The sequence below is a fragment of the Cygnus atratus genome, chromosome 6 (genome assembly GCF_013377495.2).
Source record: "Cygnus atratus isolate AKBS03 ecotype Queensland, Australia chromosome 6, CAtr_DNAZoo_HiC_assembly, whole genome shotgun sequence".
NCBI lineage: Eukaryota > Metazoa > Chordata > Aves > Anseriformes > Anatidae > Cygnus > Cygnus atratus.
In genome coordinates, this window is record NC_066367.1 from 22,856,068 (window position 1) to 22,882,084 (window position 26,017).

At 45.4% G+C, this 26,017-nt stretch overlaps 1 protein-coding gene across 1 annotated transcript; it reads right to left on the bottom strand.

The window, feature by feature from the left end:
* Positions 1 to 16,620: 16,620 nt before the first annotated feature.
* On the bottom strand, positions 16,621 to 22,013 carry TBR1 (T-box brain transcription factor 1). The gene is made up of 6 exons (XM_035536710.1): positions 21,322 to 22,013; positions 20,819 to 20,973; positions 20,373 to 20,494; positions 19,942 to 20,100; positions 19,229 to 19,290; positions 16,621 to 17,464 (listed from the first exon to the last, which is right to left on the bottom strand). Exons 1-6 carry the CDS (start codon positions 22,011 to 22,013, stop codon positions 16,621 to 16,623), a joined length of 2,034 nt encoding a protein of 677 aa, XP_035392603.1.
* Positions 22,014 to 26,017: the final 4,004 nt, after the last annotated feature.

Consider the following 26,017-nt stretch of genomic DNA (forward strand, 5'->3'; position numbering starts at 1 on the left):
ATTTAATGTAACATATGGATGCAAAATTCTGGCTTGTTTGACCAGGAAGACAGCCCTATATGTTTAAAATTAAATTAGCATAGAAAAAAAAAATTAAGCAAACAGACTATCTCAAATAGGAAATGAAATAAACAGTATGGAGCTCTTTAAATACGTAACAAGTAATCAGCGAAAGGGCTGCGAATGGAACCTGAGTGGGAAGCTTGTGACCAGTGAGGCTGATATTGCTGGAAGCCTGAATGAAAGTTAAAAGGCTCCATGACTAGGCCAGACTATACAGGCAATTAGAACTGCTGAACGCTGCCAAGGCATCAGGCCAACAAGAATTACAACTCAACAAACTGAATGAAGGAGAAGGCGGGGTGGGGGGAGGAATAAAAAAATAAAAATAAAAAAAAAGGAAAGGCTTTAATTAAATATTTGAGATCTCACAAGGGATGGGGAAAGTGCCAGGTAACTGGAAGATGGTTAACTAAACTGAGGGGGTCTGTTCCCTCATTAATGCGTGGGGGAATTTACAAGTGTAACTTCTACTACCATTAATTGGAGCTACAGTAAATGAGCTATTTCCATGTGCGCTGGTGGGGAAAGGCTCCTGTTACCTAGGATTGGTCTTACCTGTTAAGGGTTTATTGAAGAGTTACAGGGTGATTTCTGGATGTGAATGAAAAGGGTCACTAAGATGGAACCTCTTGAAATAAAAGTCTCTACTCCTTTAAATACAGGGTGATCCCAGAATAAAGCAGTATTTTCATAAGAACTTTTCTTAGCAGCATTTCTTCAGAATTGTGCAAACATTTACTTCTCCCTGCCCTGCACCTCAGACATCCCAAAATAACCATGGGGGACATGTGTCAGGTTCAAAGTGGATGAAATAACTGCACTTCTGCAGCTCCTTGTCAGAAGGTTCACCAGTTGGGATGATTTTATTGTGCCTGTGCAGAAATGAGAGAGTGAAATGAAGCCAGCAGGTCACTCACCCGCAAAGAAGCGGTCAGAATGAGCAGAACAGAAGTACTTGTGAAAGAACCTAACGTTGGCAAGGGTAAGGGAAGAGCTGCAAGTGTACCATGTCACTGGACCCAATTAGAAACTCCACAGATGTATTTATGTCAGATAAGCATACACACGTTTTTATACAGCTCCAAATTCTACAGTTTTCAGAACATCTATATCTTCAGAATTCACTTGTAGAATTTTACATGCATGTTAGTTATAATACACCATTTTGTCATCCACTGTTCCTCCATTAACTCTGAAATCTGCTTCAGAACAGAATATCTAAAATTTCGTTGTTCCTGTAACACCACAAACAAGTCAAGAGTTACTTAGAGAGTCAAAACAGATTGTTGTTTTGTTGGTTTTGTTTTGTTTTACTTTCAGAGAAATTTTGCAATATGTAAAATACTCCATATTTCTAGAACCCATGAATACAAACCTGAAATAATAGTTTTAGTACCTCTTTCAGGTATATGAAATGGAGAATTTAGGGCCAGGAGGTTTCTATCAGAGTTCCATGTGAGTTACTGTATCAGTAGTTCTACCTAGAAAGCAGAAAACATTGGAGTTTCAGAGTATGGCCCTTAAAAAAAAAAAAAAAAAAAAAAAAAAGCTCAGAACATCAGAACACTGCATCTGTCCTCCAAGTGACTACATACCATGCAATGGGCCACAATAAGTTATTAAAAAAAAAAAAAAAAAAAAGAATATAAGAGATGCTACAAGCCTTCACAGACTTTAGGCCACATAAAATCTTTTTAAAATTCAAATTGTCTTCCCTTGCCTCAGAATTTGATCTCTTACATGAAATGTGTCTGTATGAGAACTAGATTTTAAAAGACTGTATCCTCAACTTTTACTAATGCCTTAAGAGAAAGGTGATCAGGTGGCCACCTCAGTAAGTCTAGCATATTTGAAACTCATAAACCAATTTGGACTTAGACTCTTATTTCATGAGAGGAATAATACTATATACCTTAAAGAGTATAGGAGAGCATTACCACAATAAATTGAAATTATGAGAATAGTTAAAAGCAAATGAGATAACCATAAAAGTATTTACTGTTCTTGAAGACACAAATCATTTAATACCATCACCGTAGGATTATCTTACAAAAATAGTTGCCAAGAATTATTTTCTTTCTTCTCTTGTCCACCCTCATGAAAATATAAACACCTGTAAAGGACAGACACAGACATCTGCATTTGCTATGAAAGCAAACTTACTTCACAAACACGTCCTTTAGGGCCAGAACAGTCAAATATTAGACAGCAATGCAGGTATCTTTTTTATATAGAACTTAAACACTGACACAAAAGTAAAAGTCAATTATTACTAGCCAAGCCTGCTAATTTTCTCAAGATGAAGATGGAAAAAAATGGAGAATTTTCACATTAAGGTGGTGGGCTATATTGTAGCTTAATTTATAATTTCCAGGCGTATAAGGCAAGCATAGACAGACCATATGTCTTTTCTTGGCCTTTAAATGCTCCTATTTTCCACTAGACTTGCCTTTTTCTCCATCTATTGGCAGCCATACCATTTGCTATTCAGGTGATTGGCTGTAATGAGCCAACTCCTGTTTCCGTATGAATAACCACTTTTTTCCCCAATTACTTAAGCTGCCAGCAAGTCACTGGTGTCATGTTCTTTGATGCAAATCTGACCGTCAATAAAGAACAGGACTACATAAAGAGAGAATTTATGATGATACCCTTAGCTTAATATTTTTCTTAAATGCTATTCAGTTTAACTTCCAGGAAATATAGGGAAGAAGGCAATGGTCCACAGTAAGAAGAAAGAATATCTTTAATTGGCTTTGCTCTCCACATGCCCTTGTAATAATCCTTTCCATATGGTAGTCTGAAATAAATTTATCAATCTCCATTTATGTATTTATGTCACTTTAAAAGGTCCATTTTAGTCAATACCAAAATCTATAAAAGTGAAAAATCACATTTCATTTTACAATTTCTAAAGCTAGAATACTGAATATATAGTTTGATATTTACAATTTTTGGAAATATGCAGACACACAGAAAAGCGTGGGAGGGGGGAAGCTTCTGAGGCCAAGGAGCACAGTTATTAACAATATGAGAACTAAATATGTAATTTCAACTCACTTTTTTGAAAGGTCAGTTTTTTAATTAATCTTTCTTAAGTGGGCTTAGATATTTTTCACTAAAAAGAAAATATTATTTTAAGCCGTGATACAACTTAGATTTTTCAAGCCAGAAGAACTTATTCTTGGAGCCCACCAAGTAACTATGATCATGGGGTAGGGGACAGACTCCTACCTGGTGCTGGCGTTCCTAGTTGCAAGCACCACGTATGGCAGCAAATACTTTGAGAACAATGTATTTTGAGAAAAAATGCTATATATATATATATATATATATTCTAATATATTCTAATACAATACAAATACAATACAAAAAAAAGAAAAGCAAAGCTACCCAGTATTCAAGGCCTAACCCATGAACTACCAACCTTCAAAGTTGTACCATATCAAGAAACCTCCACAGATTGCTATCAGGCAGATTTTCCAAGTGTTGCCCGTTTCTTCCAAGTGATTCCAATGAGAAGCCATTTTAAACCTTTAAGCAATTTCTTCAACATCTACTTTGGCCATACAGCTATCAGCAGCTGATCTAAAGAGAACGATATTTTCACTACATATTACTAAGTGCTATTGGCTCTACAAAACTCAGATTCAGTTCTGCATGTTCCAGGTGCTCTCAGCTGGGACTTTACCTATGAACTAATTAGCTACTGTAGGAAGATCATTTATATCAGCAGGTGTCCTAAACAGCTACTGCTCTTTTGTTGAAAGGGTTTGTGGGTTGATTCTTTTCACTAAAAACAAAATAATAAATTATTGTTTACATAAGGTTGACAGCACTTTTTCACAGAGCTGAGACAGAACAGGCAGCCAGCAAAGGGAAGACAGGTGAAAAACAAAATTTAACAGTCTGCTAACAATTAAATCATCTTTGATTGTGCTGATTTACAAACAAGAAAAGCCCTGTCTAATCTCCATAAGGGAAAAGGAAGAGAAATAAGATACTAAACCTGAAATTCATTAGTGAAATGCATTTAGTGTCTAAATGAAACAAATAAGTACTGTTAATTTCAGTGTGCTTAATTAGTCTGTAAAAGAATACAAACATATGTTTTAAGATTAAAAATGCAGTTTCATGGCATTTTTATTATTATCACTATTTTCTCCCCACATGCTGAAATAGCACGTAACTAAAAACAAAATTAATTTATTTATTTATTAACTTCAATACAGAAGTTAACCAGAATTTATACGAATTGTTTCATACACAGCTTTTTTCAACAATGCATTTTAAACAGGTGTTTTAAGACCATTGCCCAGCAGTTCTTCTTCCAAACATGAATCTTTAAAATCTATACTCAAGGAAAACTGGCTGCCACAAACACTAAGGGAGCACTGCTGATCAGGTACCAGGTCAAAGGCATTTATTTACAGACTAGAAGGAGCAAATAGATACCTGACTGGATTTCCAAAAGTTAAGACACCTGCCTTCTCTTCAGTTGCCTAAATGCTTTCGATTCTCCTAATAAATACTAATAGACTAATACAAGCCACAGACTAGCTGGAGCCTACATTTGAAATCTGCTCTCAAACCTCATTTGCAGATTGGCCAGATGGTAATTAGTGTGGAGGTGTTCTCCAGGCAGACTCGCTTTCAGGGTAGGGTTTTTTAAATTTTATTGGGGTTGGGGGAGGAGAAAAAGAAGTCTTTTTTTTTCCCCCAGTTAAGATTAGTAACAGCTAGGAAAGGGTGCATAAAAGCCAAGCTACAACAGAATATTCTCTAGTTTGTTATATTTAAGAAAGTGCTTGCAACTTAATCCAGGGAGACCAATAAACAGAAGACTAAAATAAAAAGGCAGAAGGCTGCAGTGTCAAAGTGCTGTTAAAGTACATGAGAAAAGCAATCCACTTGGGGTTCATTGTAACACTTCTAATAATGAGCTTCCCATATTTAGACACAAGAGATAGCAAATTCAAACCCCCTGGAAAGGATGCAATACAGTTATACAACAACATAGCAAACTGTATTTGTTTTGTTATTACTACCTATGCACCCTATGGTTTCTTTAGGGAAGATGATATGATATCTTTATACCGTGGTGTGTAAAATAGCCTGAAATCTTTCTTTAACGCCACTAACATAAAATCCTCCCCGAATAGTGAAAGACCTCCACTTGAAGCAAAGCTTGATCTTAAACATCACTAAAAAAATAATATGTTTTGTTACTGCATTTCTCTCTGAGAGGTTTTCAGAATCGTTCCAGTCAGTACATGAGATAGGATACATATTGTCGGGGATAAGTTGTTAAAGTGAATTTGAAATGTGCTTCTCAAAATATCGTTTACACATTTACCAGATGGTAAAATAAACATGTAAATTGTTATCGAGTATACACCAACTTTATACTACAATTTTACCCACTGTAGAAATGGTGTAAAAATGCTGAATATAGTGTTACTTGTTCATTTAATAGTTTATTAACATTTTAAATACATTTGGAGAATAGGTTTACTTTCAAAGTCAAAAATACTTACAAAAGCTGCATTTTAATCCATCGATCAGGTCAAACTAACCTATTGCTTCTACATTCAGCACTTTATCAGTGATATGACTATCATAAATACAGTTCATTTCAAAGTATTTGCCTATAAATAGATGTTACATGTACTTATTGGAAATCGGTTTTAAAAGACTAATTTAAGGTGCACAGAGCGTTGTAAAGTAATTTTTAGAAGTGCAATTATCAACATCTCAGTTAAAGGTAGCTGCTATTAGACCACCAGGTCACCTTGCTACTGGAATCTACTCTTCCATAAGCCATTGAACACATTCAGAAATTTGGCCATGAATATTTTACTTTTGACAAAATAGAAGGCGTGTGTTAATGAAACTCTGTATCCTAAGAGCCTAATGTACACACTAGGTAGAAATACACTGGAATTAGAATCTTCCTGCTCAACTAACCCTTGATCTTCCCTAAAATAAAAGGTCCTATACATATAATCATTTATTAATGGTCCTGGTGGAAGACACCAGCTGAAGTATTCTGATGAAAGGTTGTTGCTTGTGCTACCAGTAAGTGGTGTCTGGTGTCTCCTCCCTACCAACCCAGTACATTAGTTATACTATGCTACGGAATTTTCTTTCCCACCTTTCAGACTATGCCAGTTTTTTTGTTGTTGTTGTTTAATTAAAAAAAAAAAAAAGAAAGAAAGAAAAGAAAGAAATTCATTCTTCTGCAATCTTAAGTTTAGGAACTTTCCTTATCTGTGAGGAAATATATCCACTCAGCACATTTTATTTTTAGTCTATGTACCCAACAGACTCTGAACTGCTCTTTAGTAATGAGTATTTCAGCTAGTCTGCACACTCTTTAAAATATCCAAGATCTTTTTTTCATCACTCCGCAATGAAGTCTTGGATTCTCACCTGAGATCTGCTTGATTTATTTTTTTTCAGAGGCTTTTTACAGCATCCAAATTCAATATCATACCAGTCATTAAGATTCTGTTTACTATAATGTTGCTGCTTTACTATTATATGCCCTTGGCAGTAAGGTGTTACAACATAGATACAAGTAATACATGATGATTCTCAAAAGTAATGGCACAGACTTACCTTAAGAGTTAGTGAATTTTGGAGAAGCTTCTATATCCAACAAATACCCCATATTAGTAGGTGCCACAACATAAAACACTACAAACCAAAATTATCGTTAAAGAATATTCTCCCATACAGAGAGCTAGCACAAAAGTACTAGATAGCAAGGTTTAGCAAGCCTGTCTAGTTTCTCTAGCTTGTGGTTTAAGACTCAGAAGTCCTACTGACAAACTAAGTGCCAAAAGCTGCACCACACTGGATGCTTCATCACAGCTCCAGCAGAATCTTTTAGGGAAAAATAAAAAAACAACAATTTGCATGTGAGCACTTTTAAAGCACCATTTGGAATTTGCTGCTTTGCCAGCCTACCATTTAGATTACACTCTGCAGCTGAAGCATTTTGCAAAAAAGACACGGGGATATTCGGCGATACTAAAGAGATTACAATAATAAGGTTTTAATATGGAAATAACTAATCACGTAATTTAATTACATAACACCCCCCCAAAAAAAAAAAATCTCTGTAAAGGGTTGGTTTACAGTTTGTTAAGGAGAAACAAAAGTTCTAACTTAAAGAAGTAACCTAAATGGAATGGGGGGGAATGGAATAACGAATGCAGATGCGAGGTGTCCAACAGCACACCTGCAGTTGCCAGCATGCCTCTACACATGAATCAAAACAGATGTTGGGAAGCACAGGAGTCTGACTACCAAAATCCCTAGCACATTGGGAGTCATGTATCGGCTTTGGTGTATAAACTGCTATAGACTAAAACACTGAGCACGAGAGGGAAATGGTGAAGAAAGCACTGTCTTCAGAGTCTGTGCCACAAAGCACCGACCACCTCTGCCAGCTAACTTCAAAGCAGAGCCTGAGCCAACACTCCTATAAAGGCAGGGCGATCACTGGAAACTTGAAGCATATGCTGCTATTTACATAACTAATTGTAGCATGCACAGTCAAAAAACAGCCTCTAGCTTTAGCATATATGTGCAAAACAATTGATTGTACTGTATACAGAAAATTAGAAGCTGTCAGAAACAAAGCCACTAGTAACAGCCCCAAGAAAGAATCTAGAGGAGGCATCTCCTAGATTGCAGAGGCTATTCTTCAAACAGCTGTGTGATTTACAGCAGGATATAAATCTAGGTGAGATTCAATGATAGCTGATAGCCCATCCAAGCTTTCAGCAGAACTGACATACACACCCCATGCTCTGATGGTGGAGATGCTCAAGAAAAATCTTCCCAGACTCCGACCAGCTGTGGTTTGTCACTGCAAGCATTATAATACGAGATAAAACTTTGCAAAAGATATTGCAAATATAACAACAATGCTCATCTGTCTGCACAACACATAACCAACCTTGCCGAAGAAAATGAAGAAAAATGTAATGACATAGAATAAAACCCCAGCTGAGCTGCACCTAAACCTCTGATGAAAAATAGGAGGACACCAAGATGTGGAAAAATACAAAAGATGCACTAAAGCTGCATAGTACGGGCTGCTTCTCAGTGGGAAAATAAATAAATAAAATGGAGAAAAAATAAAAATAAAAATAAAAAGGTTTCTCAGGCAAAACAGAATGTTTGTGTAACCCAGAAAAGAAAATGCACATTGCTTCTAGAATATTCTGCTACAATTCAGAAATAACATTACTAGATAATGTAAAAGGTAAGCATTTAATCCGATAGATAAAATCTATATTGGATAAATATGACGTATTCTTTCAATTACTGAATAGACTAGAATTTCTTGAAAGTTTGAATATCTTTATACAAAAAAAAAAAAAGATTAAAATAGATTATTAAGATATCCTCTCTCTGGTAATTTTTTTGGAAAATTATGTTAAAAATGTAAAAATAATAAATAAGATGTAAAGAATCAAGCTCAGATCAGCAGTGGCCCTATAAATTGCAGTGCAGCACCCACAAAACTAGTTCACCTGTTACTTGCCAATTAGGAGAAAACTCATAAATAGACACCCTGCTTAATTCAGGTTAAACCCATAAACTGACACCCTCGTAGAAAAAAAATATTTTGAGTTAAATCCTTTGCAACTGTAAGAAACTAGGTACATGTAAATAAAAACGTTTGGATACAAAAGAAAGCAGCCTTCCATGAATCTCTTCCTTTTCACTACTCCTCAGTAAGAAAAGACCCCTGTCAAAGCATCTCCTCAAAAGGAGTTAAGGGAGAGAGCTCTTGTCGACGTGCTCAAGCCCTGAACAAAACCAGCTCTGGGGTGGGCTGCCCACAGTGAGGAAAAGGGCAGAGGAGAGCAAGGCAGAGGCCAGAGCTCACGTGAAGGTCTGGAGGTCTACCAGAGAAGGAGAGCAGAGGCTACCAGGGGACTACTGGTGCATGTGTGTCAGCTTGGAGAGCTCCTGTTTCACCACTCAGGAGTGCAGCAGTGCACACACCATCCTAACCAACCCTTGGGGGGTGGGTTTTGTGTTATGGGTCAACCCACTGCCTGCAAGAAGGACCGTCTGGCTTGCTGCAGCCCTGCCTTCACACCACCGGCCAATATTTCCCCCACAACAACACCATTCCTGTGCAAGTGACTTCGGGGCGCTGAGCTGAGCGAACCCAACCTCGGGGAAAGGGTTGGGTACACAGAACTGCACACTCTCCCTGAGGCAGCTGTAGACATCAAACTATAGTCAAAATTAAATATAATTACTGCTTAGCAGAGTGTGTATTTAGCACTGGCATTGCCCTTGTCCCTCTATCGATGGGAAATCTGACCATGGTGACAGAACTGCATTTTCATTACTGAGGGGAAAAAACAGCCCAAAACCCACAGCAGATAACACTGCTAAAGCAAAACAGACTTAGGTCCTCATCCTGCAAAGACATCTGTGCATGTATCTGCTAAACTTTACACTGTAACAGGACTATTTGTGTTGTTTCTCCAGTTATAATGTATTTGGAAAACGAGTGTATACTGCTAATGGATTACTGTGGATTTGGGCCTTTCAAGTTACATCCATCTAAATGGCGTACAGGGAAATAAACTCCTGAAGCAATCTTTCATCCGTATGTTCTTCCAGTAAATTTTATACTGATTTTTCAAGTCCCATTTTCCATTTCTGTTGTTACACTTCATGCTGCTTAAGTTTAGGTCTACCTATAAAAATGAATCAGACTGCAATAAGAAAAAACAGGTTTTAAATAATATTCATTGATATCAATGATCAGAGAAAAATTGTAAGTGAAAAATATATGGAAATACATCGACTGAAACACTGAAATGTTTAAAAATACAGCACTGAATGTTAATATCAGTTTTTTTTTTATCCTATTTAAGAGAAAAGAAAAAGAGCTACTCTAGATAAAACTGCAAAATGTGTGAAAAAAAGATACGGACATTACAAAATTTTTGACAGATATAAGAAGGACTGAAAATACCTGATTAATTTCCTTCCATTCAGCTTCTGAACATTTCTTTAGTACTAAAGGAATCCTCCTGACATAAATATTGCCCCTAAAAAGGGGACAAATCCTTGCATAACGTGCACTAGCCAAACAGGTTTTGATCTATCTATGAAGACAATTAAAGCATCAAAATCAACTTTGACAATAAACAGAAATAAAGCTTCAATTATTCTTATAATCTAAACAGAGATAATTAAAAATGCAAGTACAATAAGACAGCAGTTGTTCTTTTTTGTAATTCTTTTAATATAGGAGAAACAAATGCATATATCAAAGTAATACCTGGCCCTGATCATTCCATCAAACTGCCCCTGCTTTGAGCTGTATCTCAACTGCAGGAGGAAAAAATCAGATGACACAAATCAGTATTGACCTACTGAACCAATGAAATAACATAATTTTCCACCAGTTAAATAATCTGTGGTACTCTGCCCACAACTCAGCAACATACCCCAATCCTCAATTAATATCTGAAATAACTGCTCAATAAGGTGTCCAAGACTAAAACTGTCAGAAGGGTAGGCATAACTCCAAACTCAGAAGCACTGCAGGTTTCTCGGTGAAATTTGCAGCATTTCTCAACATAGGCTACTAAACCATTCAGTGATTTTGAAAAATGCCCCTACCCCTTGTCACTTACACATGGTGTTTTCAATGGCTTGATTCATGAGCTGTCAATAGAAAGCAAAACCTTTCACCTCTTACTCAGTACCTTGCATCTTATCCAAGTCAAATGCCCCCTTCTGCTAACACAACAGAAAAGTAAACTGAGCAACCAGAAGGGAGCTTCTACCAAGCTTAAGGTGCTTTAGAAGTACAGGGATAAGGTGGTGGCAACACCAGGAAGGAGGAGATGCTTTATGGTTTGCTGAAAGGGGACGTAGCACAGTGAGCAGGCATTTCTCAGATCTGACCTAATGAAATGTGGGCACCACTCCCAGAACAACGGGCAAGAAGGGCAGTGCTGCTGCAAGGCCCTGAGGTGGGATTCCCAGGAGATACGGCAGCGTGTCTGGATGAGTCCCGGCTTTCCCCAGAGCCGAGCAGTGACCACCACATTTCCTCAGCATCTACAACAGGAGAGCCACAGAAGATGGAGATTTGATTGCCCGGTTGTAGTCTATCCCCAATAATCAATGTCTGCCCTTCAGCAAACATTTCCGCAAAGGTAAGTAAGCTGTAAGCAGGGTGTTAATCAATCACTAAAAGCATTCCTTAACTTACATTTGTGATTTCCATTTAATTCCTGGTGGGTGGGTGCCTCCATCTAAACTAAGATACCTTTCAGCAACCTAAATTTTTCTCTCAACTCAAAGTTTCAGTCCCAGACCAGTATTATCTGCTTTGGGATAAAATACACTCCATGGAAGAAGCCTGCTTACAAAAGTGAATTCTGTAGCATGGCCTATAGAAATTAAGATGTGACTTCTAAAAAGAAGTTTAAATTAGGAGTAGCACTAGAAAATTAAAATTAATTTTAAAAAATACCCAAACAAGCCCCCAAAAATGTATTACAAATGATTGAAGTGGAAGCTTGTCTGATGCGCTTTGGTAACCCATCAACGCACTGTTTCTACTATATTAAAAAAAAATCAAATTATTAAGTGTATTCTAAATTAGTCAGTCACTTCAAGGTACACGAATATCACAATTATTGAAAAAGGCCTTGATCCTGAAAACATTTATGTCTGTGAATTTTTAGACAAGTGAATAGTCTTTGTAGGACTGACCTCTTACTTTACGTTATTCACACATATGAACTTGCATGCACGATCAGAGACTAAGGCAGGAATACACATTTACAAGCTATCAACATTTTACCTAAAATGTCTCTTAAAACAGATTCAAAGTCATTACCAGCTGTTTCTTATTTAAAGCTTAAGAAATAAATGCCTGTTAATACAGTCTAATATTATAGTTTACACAGAAGGAATGTAGCTGAAGTCTTCATGCATTCTGCCTTCAATTTTGGAAAAAAAAAAAATTTAAATTCACCTAAAAAAGGTCAACTTAGGACCAACAAGATCATTCGTACATGTATCAGGCCCTTAGTGTTAGAAACACAGCAACCCAGAGGAATTGCAGTGGTAATATGAATAAAACATCACAGATTTTATTGTGTAATATATTTTACCAGGCCAAAAGTTATACCTAATCAGGAACGCCAGCTTTGGATCTTTATGAATTAATGATTATTCTACCTTTATAAGAAAGAAAATATTATCTATGATTAAAATTTCTAGATACATAGATATATATGCTTTTCAAAGAGATATATGTTTCAGATATACATATCTGAACAAATAGAAGGCTCTCAAGTGATCGTGCTCTGAAATAAGAGGTGTTTTTGTTTGTGCATTCCCAAATTAATATGCATTCTGATAAATCCATGAAATGTTATCACTAAGCTGTGTGGCTCTCTAGACCTGCTACAAACATATTAGCTGAAAAGAACAGGGTACTGAATGCGAACAGTCTGCTGCCTTCCATCTACTTATCACTCCACTATTTCAATTTTTTTTTCCTTTGACTTTGTCCCCGTATCTTAGCTAGTCACACATTCCCCACTGGAGACCACATTTGTGACAAGTTTTAATACTTAAAATGAAACCTTGTGTACATTTTGCACAGAAGCAGTACCTGGAAAGCATACTTCCATGCAAAATCCTTTTTTCTGCTTTTCCCAATACACACACATTCTATTTTTGTGTCTGAGTGATTTTAAAATTCTCCTATGTAATTTAAATAAGACTTCCAAAAACAATAACCTTTCACAGGGATAAACCACAGCATTTCCAGTTGACAAAGTAATTTATGAGGGACATACAAAGCACCTGAAAATGCAGACTGCAAAGAAAACCATTTTAACTATAGCAACAGAACTCACTGCATAATGTCATAAGTAAAATTATGCAATTAGGTCTCTTATCAGACTTATTCAGATTTATGCCAGTTTGGGGGGGGGGGGGGGGGGGGATCATTGTTCACCACAGCTCCCTCGAATACTACCTAGGGGAGGGGAGTGATGACCAGACAGCGAAAATTAAGAAGAACGTGTCCCACCTTACGCCTATTCTGCCAATCTGTCGCGGTTGTTCTTCTAGCTCCATAGGTTTACATGATTTTTTTTTTCTGACAAGTAATACAAGACAGATTCTTGCCTTCTTAGGATCTTGCAATCTAGTTTAGACATAGCACGTCAAGTGGTGATGAAAGAAGGTTAGGGTGGGTTTGAAGAGATAAGGATTCCAACAGTAAACGATGCAGAGACATCAGTTTAGTAATGTACACATGTTTTGCATGATTCATTGGACCAAAATGGCCAAAGGAACTTAAAAAGCTGTCAAAGGCATCTTTACCTCTGACCTACCTAGTCATCCATCTGCTTCCTCATACTGTCAATCAAAACCCTCCCATCCTTATCACTATTCTATTACACACATTTTCCGCAACCATTTCTCCTCGAGCTCTTAAAAAATATCTTAGCAAACATTTCAATCAGTCATTAAAAACCTTGTTAAAATATGCAATGTGTCATCAAATATGCATAGAGTACTCATGCAAAATCTGCAGAGCGTAACTCACCGTATTACATTTGATATAGTATTAACGGGAAATATCGTGGAAAGTATTACCGATAGGAACTTTGAATTACTTTCTACGGATCGTCTTGCTCGGAGCTTGATTTTGTGTAATTTCAGTAACACAAAGAAAGGGCAGTTGAGTAGACTGTTTTCCAGAATAATTAAATTAAAAGCCCGCTCAGCACGGCTAGAATAATAGCACAAATTATACTTCATGTAAAATTCATGCAATTAGTTGCTGGTATCACAAATTCAAACGCGGGGTTTAGGTTTAACTAAACTGCAAGTGTATTATCATTTACATACCCTGGGTCAAAAACCACAGCTTTGATTCTAGGTTTATGCAGGTATTTTAACGTGTTAGTAAAAGCATGTATGGCAGATACGCTCCTGAATCTCTAATGATTATGATAATAATAATAATAAGTAATAATAAACGGACCTACCGACCGACAGGAAATAGCCTTTTTTACTTCTGCAGCCTTTACCTCTTCCACTCTCCCGCAGAAATAGTTAGGGATTTATAGCGTCCTGTCGAGATAGTTACGGAACAGCGTTAACCACTGGCTCGAAGGCAGGGTTTTTGCTCAGACCTTCCAGGCGGTCGGTGCTCGCCCCGGACCCTCGGGCTGAAACCCGCCGGGCAGAAGGCAGCGAGCCCCTGCCTCAGGGGCTGAGGGGGCACGGCGGGGGGCTCCGGCGGGCCCGACGGCGGCGGGCTCACGGCGGAGGCGCCCCTCAGGACTGCGTGACGGGACGGAGGGGGCAGCGGTCGACGGCGGGGAAAGAGGGACGAGTTTTTTTCGTGTTTTACACCTCGGACAGCCCCCCGCCGCGACGCCGAGGGGGCACCGGGACCCGGGAGCAGTTGCGGGGTGGGTAAGTGGGGAGCGTTTCACCGCGGGCCCTCACCTTCCTCACGGCCCGGCCGCTTCCCGCCCTGCCCGACGAGGCCGCCGCCGCCATCACCTCAGCCGCAGCGGCCATCACCTCAGCCGCAGCCCAGCGCGGGCGGCCGGGCCACTCGGGTCGATACCAGCACCAAAGGCCCAGGCGGCGGCTTTCCAAACTCACCCTGTCACCCCTCACACCTGCACTAACGCCCCGGCCACCACTGACGAGGGAGGAAGGCGCCTCACCCGGCTCCTCTCCCGACCTCTCTCTGAGGGGGCAGCGGCGGTGGGTTAGGGGCCCCCGGCCGCCCCCCTCGCCTCTGCTCCGGAGCGCGGTCGGGGCTTTAAACCTGCAGGCAGGGAGACCCGCACCCCCCGAGCCGTCCCTCCTCCTCCTCCTCCTCCTCCAGCCGGCAGCGCCGGGCCGGGAGGGGGCGAGCCCCGGTGCCCTCGCTGCCAAGCGGCGTCCCGAGACGAGGTGAGCGTTTTGCCAGGTTTATTTTACTTGTTATACACAGACGATACAAACGGGCAAAAACCGAAACATTTCTCAATGGAGCAGGTACTTGTATAAATTATTCAGTTCCACGGACATAACAGAACAAATATAAAAATCACAACATTCGATTTACAGAAGAGTCAAAAATATACACACGTTTATGACCCTGAATTTCTATTAGGAAACTTCCCCGTCGAGTGTAACCTAGACTGAATATTTAGCCCGATGCATATTTCAGTTTGCAGTTGTGTTTCATATAAAAATGCGTTAATCGTATAGATTTGCTACTCAAAATTCGAAGACTTACTATTCTGCTTCGCCGGGGGGGGAGACCTGGAGGGATATTATTTCTCCGTCACTGCCAGAATCAGAGGTTTACAGGAAAGAGCGCTCTTACTTTCGATGTGCATTTTATTCCCCAGGAAGTCAGATCTCGGTTAGCTACTTTATGAAAAAGTCAATTCCAAAACTAAATGCAGTAAAATATACAACTCACAATTCATCTTCACTGGACTACACTATGGTTACCAACAATTCAGTCGTCTATATCTTTTTTTTTCTTTTTTTTTTTTTTTAGATTATTCATTACAAAGATTTACAGCAATATAAAGAAAGAGGGGGAAAACTGCAAAGAAATTTGAAAAGAGTTTGTCAGCATATTTGGCACCTGCAGGGACCAGTAATGGATTTGGCACTTGGGGGCGAGGGGGGGAGGAATACCACAAAAATAATAATATTGCTGATGTCGAGCTATTCCTTTTAAAGAAAAAAATACAGAGGCAGTTAATTTTGCTTTTGGAAGGCGTCATGCTACTTTAATCGACTTTCCTACGAGACGTATTTCTGGTCTTTTGAAGGGAAAGCTCAGCTATTCCGTAGCTGTGTTAGCCCAGGGCAGTGCTTAATTATTTCATGCGAGGAATTGCGGGGAAAGTGAGAAACCCATTACTCGCTGTACGGCTACGGGGCGCTCAGCGTTTCCAGAGGCGTTTGGAAAAAGTGTTCACCTGGAGAGGGGCGGGGGGGCACGGGGAGGGGAGGCGGGGGGAGAGTGAGGGGATTTAAACAAGATCTAAGTTTTGCGACTTAACAGTGAAAACAAAAGTAAAGAGAAAGAAAAAGATCCGAACAAATAGGAAACAAACCCAAAGGAAAGTAATAAATTAGAACCCTATGTACAGGCATTTCACAGGCTCTTTTTTCCCCACTATTACTACCATCCCCTAGTATCCATCCGTGGTAAAAGGAAGGAAGCGCTGTACGGCTGGAGAGAGTCTACACATCCTACTGACCAGCGGGGCTCGGAGGCGCGGGGGGGGCACCCGCGGCGGGGCCGTCCGCACCCCCGGGGCTCCGCCGGGCCTCGCGGGGCGGGCGGGGAGGGCGGCTCGGCCTCCTGCCTGCCTCCCTGCCCGCCTCCCCGCCGGGCCGGGCCGGGCCGGGGGAACGGATGGGGCAGCTAGGGGCGGGGGTCAGTGCGCTAACCGCGGAGGAGTTATTGTGCAAAAGGACGGCGGGGCCGGCGGCGGGCCGCGCCTAGCTGTGCGAGTAGAAGCCGTAGTAGCCGATGTCCTTGGCGCAGGTCTTTTCGCAGTCCCGCTGGGTGAGCACCTCGCTCTTGAGGGGCGAGGAGCTCTCGGACACCGGGGTGTCCGACGGGGAGATCCGCCGCCTTTTGGCCTGCTCGTAAATCCCAGAATCGGTGGAGTCGATGGACTTAATGGACGACGGCGTCTCGATCCAGCTGGAGTCGGACAAATCTTTGGGCTTGGAGTCCTCGGCGCCCGGCAAGGGGGACCGCTCGGGGGCCAGGCTCTCCGCCTCCTCCCCCAGGTAGGGGTTGCCGGCGGCCATGCGCGCCGCCGCCGCGCTGTTGGGCCAGCAGGAGAGCACCGAGCCCGACTTGCTGCAGTACTGCGGGGGGCTGCGCGCCCCCCAGCCCGATGGGTCGGCGTAGTAGCCCAGCGGCCGCCCCGCGCAGCCGGCCGCCTGCAGCGGCAGCGCCTTGACGCCGGCCGCCGCGTAGGAAAGCAGCGTGGCCGCGTTGCCGGCGAAGTCGGTGGCCGTGTCGTAGGCGGAGGCGGCGAAGTCGAGGCGGTTGTTGGCGGGGGCGACGAACCAGCGCTGCGGCGACGGGGCCCCCGGGTCCTCGGCTTGCTGTGGGGAGAGCAGCCCGTTGGTGTGGGGCACGCTGCGGTCGGCGCCGGGCCCCGGGCCGGCTCCTGCCCCGGGGTGGAAGCGGGACTTGGCGTAGTTACTCACGAACTGGTCCTGGAGGAAGGAGCCGGCCATGGCGTAGCGGGCCCCGGGCACGATCTGCGAGCGGGGCGAGTCGTTGGGGGACGGCGTCAGCCGGTCCATGTCGCAGCCCGTGTAGATCCTGCCGGAGAGAAGGGGACAGGGCTGGGTGGGCGCCGCCGTCGGGAGCAGGGGCGGGAGCCGCCGTCCTCGGTGGGGCCGGGAGACGGGGCCCTAGCCGGGGAGGACACGGCAAGCTGGTATTTGGGACCAAGGGGTGCTTGCTCTTAGCCCAAGGGGCTCCTGCTCTCAGCCCAGGGCTTAAAATCCCCGCTCCATCAAGCGCTGACCAGTCCCGCCGTGTGCGCCACAGGCAACCCAGGCGTGTGCAGCGAGCAGCGGGAACGGCGGGCTGCGGCGTTATAGCGCCTGTTTAACACTTATTATTGAGAGTCGCAGACGAACCATCAACATTTTACTGGGTTTAAATTAGGCTAATCTTTAAACACCTACTGTAGGAAATGCAGAACCAGACGCATCTAGTGTTCCCTACGTGGCCTATATATAATTCTCCCATGCTGGGCTGCAATTTGCGATTATAAAAACTTTAATGGATGAATAACTACTATCTGTATTTAATTCAGGCTAAAACTGTGCTTTAATTAACCCTCCACGCCTCCTGAAATTTCTTATCCAAAATAAACTTGGCCCTTAAACAAATCCAACGTGCTAGACAACATTGAAGCTTCCCCCTCCCCCCGTCTCCTCTAAAGTGACGTCCTATAAAGTTTTTTCCCCCTCTGAAAAAGCAAAAAGCACTTGAGGCTGGGGGCGAAGGCCACGAAGCCTCTCTGAAGGCCACAGGTCTTGCAGAGCCCTCACAAGAAGCGACAGCGGCGGCACGGGGCTGCCCTCACGGCGCCCGGCCCCCCGCGGCTCGCAACGGCTGTCCGACGGGGCGGTCCCCTCGGGGAGAGCCTCTGCTCGGCCCTGGGCCCCTCTGGAGCTACTTCAGGCCTCGGCGTCGCTTCTCCCCTGGGAGCGAAATGCCGCTGCCGAGGGGAGCTGGAGCGCTGCGAGAGGCCTGAGGCGCTGGGAGGGAGGCCGCTCCCGGCTGCAGCCTCCAGAGGGACGAGGAGGTTTCCTCCCTCCCGCAAGGGCTCGGCCCCGTCCTGCGGCCCCAGGGCTTGCAGAGGGGCCGAGCAGCTCCAGGGCCGCCAGCCTCCTCGGGGCTCTGAGCCGCCCTGCGCCCTGAGGGGCTGTGGAGGTGTGTGGGCAGGGGGTGCCCGCCGGCCGTGCCCTGGGCCGGGGCGAGCCGCAGCCGGGCCCGGCTGTCCCCGTTCGGCTCCCGGGGACCGGGGCGGCCGCCCCCCAGCAGCCAGGCCCTGGCAGCAGCCGCCGGGCGGTTCTGCGAGTGGGGGAGGCAGCGCGGGGACAAACCGCGATTAAAAACTTCGCGGCCTGTAGCTCCACCCAGATGCAAGAGGAGGAAAAAAAAAAAAAAAAAAAAAAAAAAACAACACACTCCAACCCCAGAGGAGAACAAAACGAGACGGGAAAAAAAAAAAAAAAAATCCCCTGGACACAGGGATTGCAGAGCCCGGGCTTATTCAAACCCGGCGGGCGCGCAGCGCACCTTGCGCGGGGCCCTTGCGCGCAACTCAACGCGAACTTGGAAAGGGGCGCAAAGAAAGGGGCCGGGTGCGGGGGTCCCCCGGGTTGTGCGGAGCCCAAAATGAGACAGCCCCTGTGTGCTCGCAGCCCTGAGGAGAGCAGAGGCGCAGCGGGCGCCGGCGGGGCCTCGCCCGGGGCGGCGTGGCGGGGAGGCTGCCCGCGCCCCCCGGCCTCTCCCCTTGACGGGTGCCCACAGCCGGCAGAAGGGAAAGAAAGATGCGGTTTTACTTACGTGTCGTAATTATCTCGGAAGCCCTTGGCGAAAGGGTTGTGGTCTATTTTCAGCTGTGTGATCTAGGGAAACAGAGGAGCAGAGCGCACGGTGTGAAAAGCACGAAGAATGCACCCTGCTGCAGCCACCGCGCCTTTAAAAGCACCGAGCTTCGCTCTAGTCGATCAAATTGCCTTTGAAACGCGAAAAACGAAGCTGCGGCATGCCACTAGATACCAAAAATCGAATTTTACGATTCGCTTTATTCTAAAAATCACGCTAAAAAAATCGTGTTTAACCCCATGTTTTCAGAAGTGTAATTACGCGTAGCGCACGGCCGTGAATATATTTAAACCCAGAAATGAGGCGAAACGCCCCGCAGATCGGTAGCTGAGAGTTGAGGCTCGCGTCGAGCCAAATAATTAACCCGGGGCCGCGGCCCGAACATATGTCACCAGGGAGAGGGGCCCCGCCACGCCGAAACGCGGCCAAGGCGGTAACGAGGTTTTAATTCGAGGGAGCTGCTCCATCGCCCCGGTGCGATCGATGCCTCGCCAATTGACCTCCGCCGAGCGGGAGCTTCCCGGGGGGATCTCGGCCCGGCCCCGGGGCACGCCACGGAGGCGAAAGACTGGGGGAGGCCCCGGTCTCCCGGTGCCGAAGCCCCGGGGGAGCGGGAGCAGCGGCCGGGCCGTGCGGGGAGCGCGAAGGGGCCGGAGAGGGGAGCTCTTTACATCGGTGTTCTGGTAGGCGGTGACCGCTATGAACTGGGTCTCGGGGAAGGTGAAGGTCTGCACTCTGCCCGGCTGGTTGGTGTCCTCCGTCCCGTCTTCGTTCACCTCCACCACATGCAGGCGGGGCTGGTACTTGTGGAGGGACTGCAGAACCACCATCTGTCAGGCAGAGGAAGAGGAGGGAGGGGGCCGCGGGGTTAGAGCAGCAGGACGGGGCAGCGATGCCCGCGGCAAAGGACGCGAGGGCTCTCCCCTTCCCGCCGCCCCTTTATCCTCGCTTGGGGACACGGTCTTTAAAAATAACGACTATATATATAATGCATATACACATCCGACTGGAGAGTGCAGGATTCTGCCTGAAGCAGCAACGCAAAAAAACCAAACAAATAAACAAAAAAAACTAGCGGAGCGTTTGCGGTTCCCCCACTGACCTGCCCGTTGTTGTTTGATGCTCCTTTATTGTTTGTAAGTTTTAGTTTCCCAAAGGAGATTTCCTGGCGCATCCAGTGGGCTCCCGTGTTGGGGGAGTCGGGGTGCATGTACACCCGGTTTCCTAAGCGAAACAACAAAAAAACACCACCACATCACGGTTCTCGCATGTAGCCTGGTTCTACCTCTGCAGCAGCACGCTGGGTCGAAGGACCCCATTAAAGTTAGCGCTATTCTTCTGCCGAAACCGCCTTCACTTAACAGAGCGGAATTAAAGCAGCGTTTTCCGATCACCTTTTACTTTCTCCACCACCCTCCTTTTCTTTTTCTGAAAAGCATCATTGGCCCTTTCTCGTTTAAGAAGTCGCTAGAGCCAGTCCACAAAGGCTTTAATTAATCATTCTCACCTACATATGTGTCGGGAAAAGTGTTAATTGGAGGAACTTGCCTTGTACATTGGTGTCCGCCTTGCCGCAAGGAACCCATTTGCCTCCCTGAAATCTCCAGTGGTTGGGATCCGCCAAAATTACATCCACAAAAATATTGTAGTGAGCCGTGGGATCGAGACCAGAAATATTAAAACTTAGGAAAGGGAACATGCGCCTATAAAAAGGAAAGGAGAAAAAAAAAAGAAAAAAAAGAGAGGAAAGAAGGAAAGCAAGCCAGCGGCAGCGATACGCACACGCAGAGGAGCCAGCCCGCTGTGCATTATCCTCCCGGCTCCCGGTAGCGACAGGGAACCAAAAATCCAAAGCAACTCCCTCCCGAAACGTCGAGCTTTCCGCGGGGAAGGGGCGCGGGGAGCTGGGGGGGGCTGCCCCGGCGGGGACCGGCCCCGGCGACCACCGGCCCCGGCGGCGGGCGGCTCCCCCGGGGCGGCGGCGGCGGCAGCGGGCGGCTCCCCCGGCCGAGCAGCCCCGGCGCCCGGAGAGGGTCCGCGCGGCGGCTTACCTCCCCTGCTTCGTGATGATCATCTCCGTCTGGTGCCGGTGGAATTTCAGCCAGAGCGGCCTGTTGCACAGGTAGACCTGAGCCTTGCCGGGGACGAGCCCCGGCTGGGTGGAGGAGAACTGGTAGAAAGGCGCCCCTTGGTAGGAATGGCCGTACTGCTGGGGGTAAGGGTAGCCCGCCGTGGGGTAGCCTTGCGGCGAAGAGTTGGACAGGAGGCTGTTATAAGCTCCGTTGGTGATCACAGGATGGTGAGCCATGTAGCGGCTGGGGCTGGCGATGGAGAAGGCTGGGTGAGCAGGTCCATGCTGGCCGGGGTAAGGGAACATGGTACTAGGAGCAGAGGCAGCAGACTGGGGCTGGCTGGACTGAGAGAGCAGATAGCGATCTGCAGCAGATCCATCGAAACTGTGACGAAGCTCAGAGACCCCGTCCAAGACGGGAGAGAGTTTATTTCTCTGGACGTCCCCTGGTGTGTCCTTGGAGTCAGGAAAATTGTCTGTATCTGACTGATTCGTCATCCCCCTGGTAATTTTTTTCAAAGGTGAACTTCTCTCCAGGTTGTCAGTGGTCGAGATAATGGGATGATCATGCAAGGCAAGCTCAGATCCGCCTGCATGTGGGTAACTGCTGCTCACATTGAGAAATTTCTTGGAGAGCATGATAGAGGGAGAAAGACAATGCTCCAGCTGCATAGCTCTAGCACCACAGTAATAACCCTTCAGTCCCTGGATCTGAAAGGGCTCCTCAGTATCAGAAGCTAGACATCCTGGGACCCTCACTAGACAGAAAGCACTTCATCCACCAAATGCTTCCCAAACGTTTCATTTACTTTTTTTTTTTTTTTTTTTTTCCTTCCCTGGGAGAAGAGATTGGCCAATTGACACTATGCAGCAATCAGGAAAGACTCACTTTTGATCTTGCTGCTTGCGGAGAGGATGAAACGGCTTCTGCCATTGGTTAACCGCTGACAGTAATTTAATTAGATAGACATTAATTAGGATAATCACCTGGCTCCTGGTCGCGACGATCATGGCAAATTGAAGGAGATGATTTTATTGTGAGATAGAAGGAAGGCGAAGGGGGAAGGGAAGAGTGTGTTTGCTATAAGAGCTCATTATTATGTGACCTTTCCAGCATTTTTTTTTATAATTTTTCTTTTTTTTTTTTTTTTCTTATTTTTTAATTTTTATTTTTTGACTACGGCTGCAAAATAAACCAAAAGCCCTGCGTTTCTCCAAATACTTGCGCGCCTGTCCCCCGCCTCTGGGTGCTGGGGGAGGGCCGGGCTGGGGGGGCCCGGGGGCCGCCGGCGGGGCCGGGTGCCGCTGCCTCAGCTCACCCGGGCGGCGCCGCGCTCGCCCCGCTGCCGGGGGCGACCGGGGACCGGGAGTCCCTCACCGGGAGCCCGGAGCCCCTCACCGGGAGCCCCCCGTCAGTGCGAGCGCCCCCCGCCCCTCCCGAGCCCCCAGCGCGGCGGCCGCGGGTCTCCCCTTTGAAGTTCCGCAGTAACCATCAGCGGCGCTGCCCTGGCGTGGTGTCTGCGGGTCTCTAGTAAATAAATATTTTAGCAGGGCGCTGTAACGCCGCAGATCGTCAGCAAAACAGCGAAGAAGGCGTCCATCCGGCTCCGGATCGCTTTCCACTCGGTGTTTTCCCTCAGTGACTCAGTCCCACAGACAGCGCTGGGAGGGGAGAGCGCTTTTGTAATACATTTGTCACCGGCTGCCTCGCCTCGCCTCACGGCAGCAGCGCCGCCACGGCCCTCCCTCAGCGAGGCGACCGAGGCCGGCGGCGGGAGCAGCCCCGGGGCCCAGAGGCAGCCCCGCAAGGGCCGAGCCGAGCCCCCCGGGGCTTAGAGGCGGGGGCGAGGCCCCTGATCTCCGGGGGGCGGTGAGCGCCGTCCCTCAGCGGGGGGAGCCCCGGCGCGGCCCGCAGCGAGCCCCGCGCCGGGCACTCGGCCGCCTGCCTCTCCGCCGCCTCAGTGTCGCTCCCCGTGCCTCTTCCCAGGCGAGCTGATGAGTTTTTAGAATCACCCTTTTTCCTCTCTTTTTTTTTTTTTTTTGTTTGTTTTCTCCGGGAGGAGCTCTCTCGTTTCATTTTTCGTAGTGTTTTCCCCTTAGCGGTGTGGACCTGAGGTATGTTACAGAGCACACCTCTTTCCACTTGACACCCAGCAGCCGGCTTCCAGTTCCACTCACGGTTAGCGCGGACCCGACCCCCTCATAATAAAATCAAGACCGACACGTAATCAGCTGAAGCCAGGCCGAAACTTCGCAAACTCGAATCCAGAGAAGGCAGGAAGCAGGCTGGCTTGTCAGAATGCGTATTTCAACGCTCCCAAATCTCACAGCCATTTAGTAATTTTTCTGTGGCTTAAAACTGTGCGCTAGTTCAATTACGTGGTGTTTCAGGGAAGCCAGCATACACTGCCTCTGCATGGAAATTATTCTAATAAAATCCTTTGTGAGGCAAAAAGCGAGCAGGTAAGCTTACTCGCAGGCTCGTGGTACAGTGCAGGCAACTTCCCATACTCTACCTTCTCCTTTCAGTGCTAAGAAAATAGTTTTATCAATATCAGTCCTAACTACTGTTTCTGACACTTGCTTCACCAGCATGCCCACCCTTGCATTTCTCTGCTTGAAACCGATAAAAAGGTAATGGATTTAGATACATGGGCAGGAGATGGGTCGAAACACAGCTAAACCCTGGGAAACGCTGCCCTGAATTATGTTGCTACACCCATATACATGCAGAGCTGCAATGAATTCAGTGGTGTACTGCCAATCACATGGAAGTGTTAATATATGCCAAAAATCTTCAGTGCACAACTCCTAAACTGGTATAATAGGGGGATATGCAATGGCAGGTGGTGTTACAGAATTGTCATAGAAAGAAGGAGAGGTTTGCTAATACAATATGCCCATCCTTCGTGCTGACAGGTGATGAGGGGTCAAGCTGCTAATGAAGGTCTGCTCTGCTGCGGCTGGAGGCTCAGAAGGTGGCTGCTTGAAAACCTTTCTTCTTCCTGGATGGTATATGGGCTGCTGCTTTTCAGCTTACAGCATGCGTGCACGCTTCCAAATCCCTCTGCGTAGCTCCTAAAGGACTGAACAAAAATGAGGAAAGATGCCCCAAAACCCAGCCTTTTGATTATTCATGAACCACCTTAGTAAATGGAAAATTGTGCCTCCAAGTCAAACCAAGGACTGGATAGAAAGCAGGCTATTACAGCACACGCTCATACTAAGGAGATCCTCATCTCCAGCAGCTTCCCTTCAGCTACCCTCTGTAAGATGTACATTTGTTAAAATAAATTTAGAAAAATGTGCAAGACTTACTGTTTTGGCTCCCAGCTTGCACTGGCCTTCCACGCATGCGTACACTGCAGCACTGCAATAGCTCCTCACCATTTCCGCAGTGCCATGTTACCTATGACTGCCCCCAAATATCCGTGTCCTTCCTGGTGTTACAGGGGCGCACGGATGCAGAGCCCCACTGCAGGCCCCCACATCAGCTCCTGCCCTTCGTTTCCGCAGGGTGCAGCAGGAAAGCATATACTGGACAATGGCAAGGCCCAAATACAACCTTCCCCAGTGATACGCTGGTTTTTAGTGCAAACCGCCAGAAACATTTCCACTTATCTTAACTGCAGGCAGACAAACGTCTACATTTTCCCAGTCTGATACTCTGCTGCCTACTGTGGGGGCAGAGGGAAGGCCATAAGGAGGGCAGCTGCAAAAATCTGCATGTTCCCCTCTGAAGTAAAGGCACACTAAATATACTTTGAGAGAGAGTTATTTTAAAATGGTAGAAGGCCTAAATAAGAAATTCCAAACAAAAGAAAAATGTTTGAATGGTAATGAACAAATAAATAGGAAAGAACTGGGCACAATGTGGAAAATAAGACATAAATTTATGGTCCATTTGTTTATGATGCAAATAAGTCAAATAACTTAGAATCTTTAACACAAAGATGAATTCTAAACTATTTATCTGTCGTAACTGTTGCAGTTAAAAAAAAAATCCAGCAGCTAAAATATTGTGAATGAGCGACACAGAAAGAACATTTCCACCCAGACAGAAGAATCAAACCAGCCTAAGCATCTCCCATACTTAAAATGCACCCCCCCACCCCTGCCCAAAACCCAGAGTCACTCCCCAACCACAGTTGCTTGGCTTTGTCTTCTTAAAACCAAGCAGCCAACCCACCTGCCCTTCCGTAAGCATTTCTAGTCCATGGAAAGGGTTTAAAATGTCACATTCCAGTTGGAACTCCTTCCATATATCTATCTTATGTACCTCCTCTTTCACAGGAGGGAGGGTTCATATAACCCTACAGCAGCCCCCATCACTTTAATGTTTATTCTCAGAATAGTGCTATTTATGACACCGCTGGTGAGAGTTGTGTGATTCAGTTATCAGCATAACTGAATTCATTTTCTTAAGGTCAATTGTCTTCTGTGGATATTACAGCTTGAATAATATTGAAAGGGAGCTGTCATCGTAATTTTCAGCACTTGTTTTTTGTATATCCTTGGAATTCAGTGCTTATGTATAAGTGTATATGTATATATATATATAAAATCTTAAAAAGAGTATTTAGCAATCAATGGAAGCCAAATTTCATTAGAGATTTTTTGCTGTCCTAGCAACTAACATCTCAGTAGTTCTACAGTGGATAGAAATACGTTTTACC

Coding starts and splice junctions, on each gene's coding strand:
- TBR1 (XM_035536710.1), bottom strand. CDS start 22,013: ATGCAGCTGGAGCATTGTCTTTCTCCCTCTATCATGCTCTCCAAGAAA. Junction 19,291..19,941: donor CCGCCTACCAGAACACCGAT/GTAAAGAGCTCC, acceptor CTGTTTCCCTAG/ATCACACAGCTGAAAATAGA. Junction 17,465..19,228: donor TTCCGAGATAATTACGACAC/GTAAGTAAAACC, acceptor TCTCTCCGGCAG/GATCTACACGGGCTGCGACA.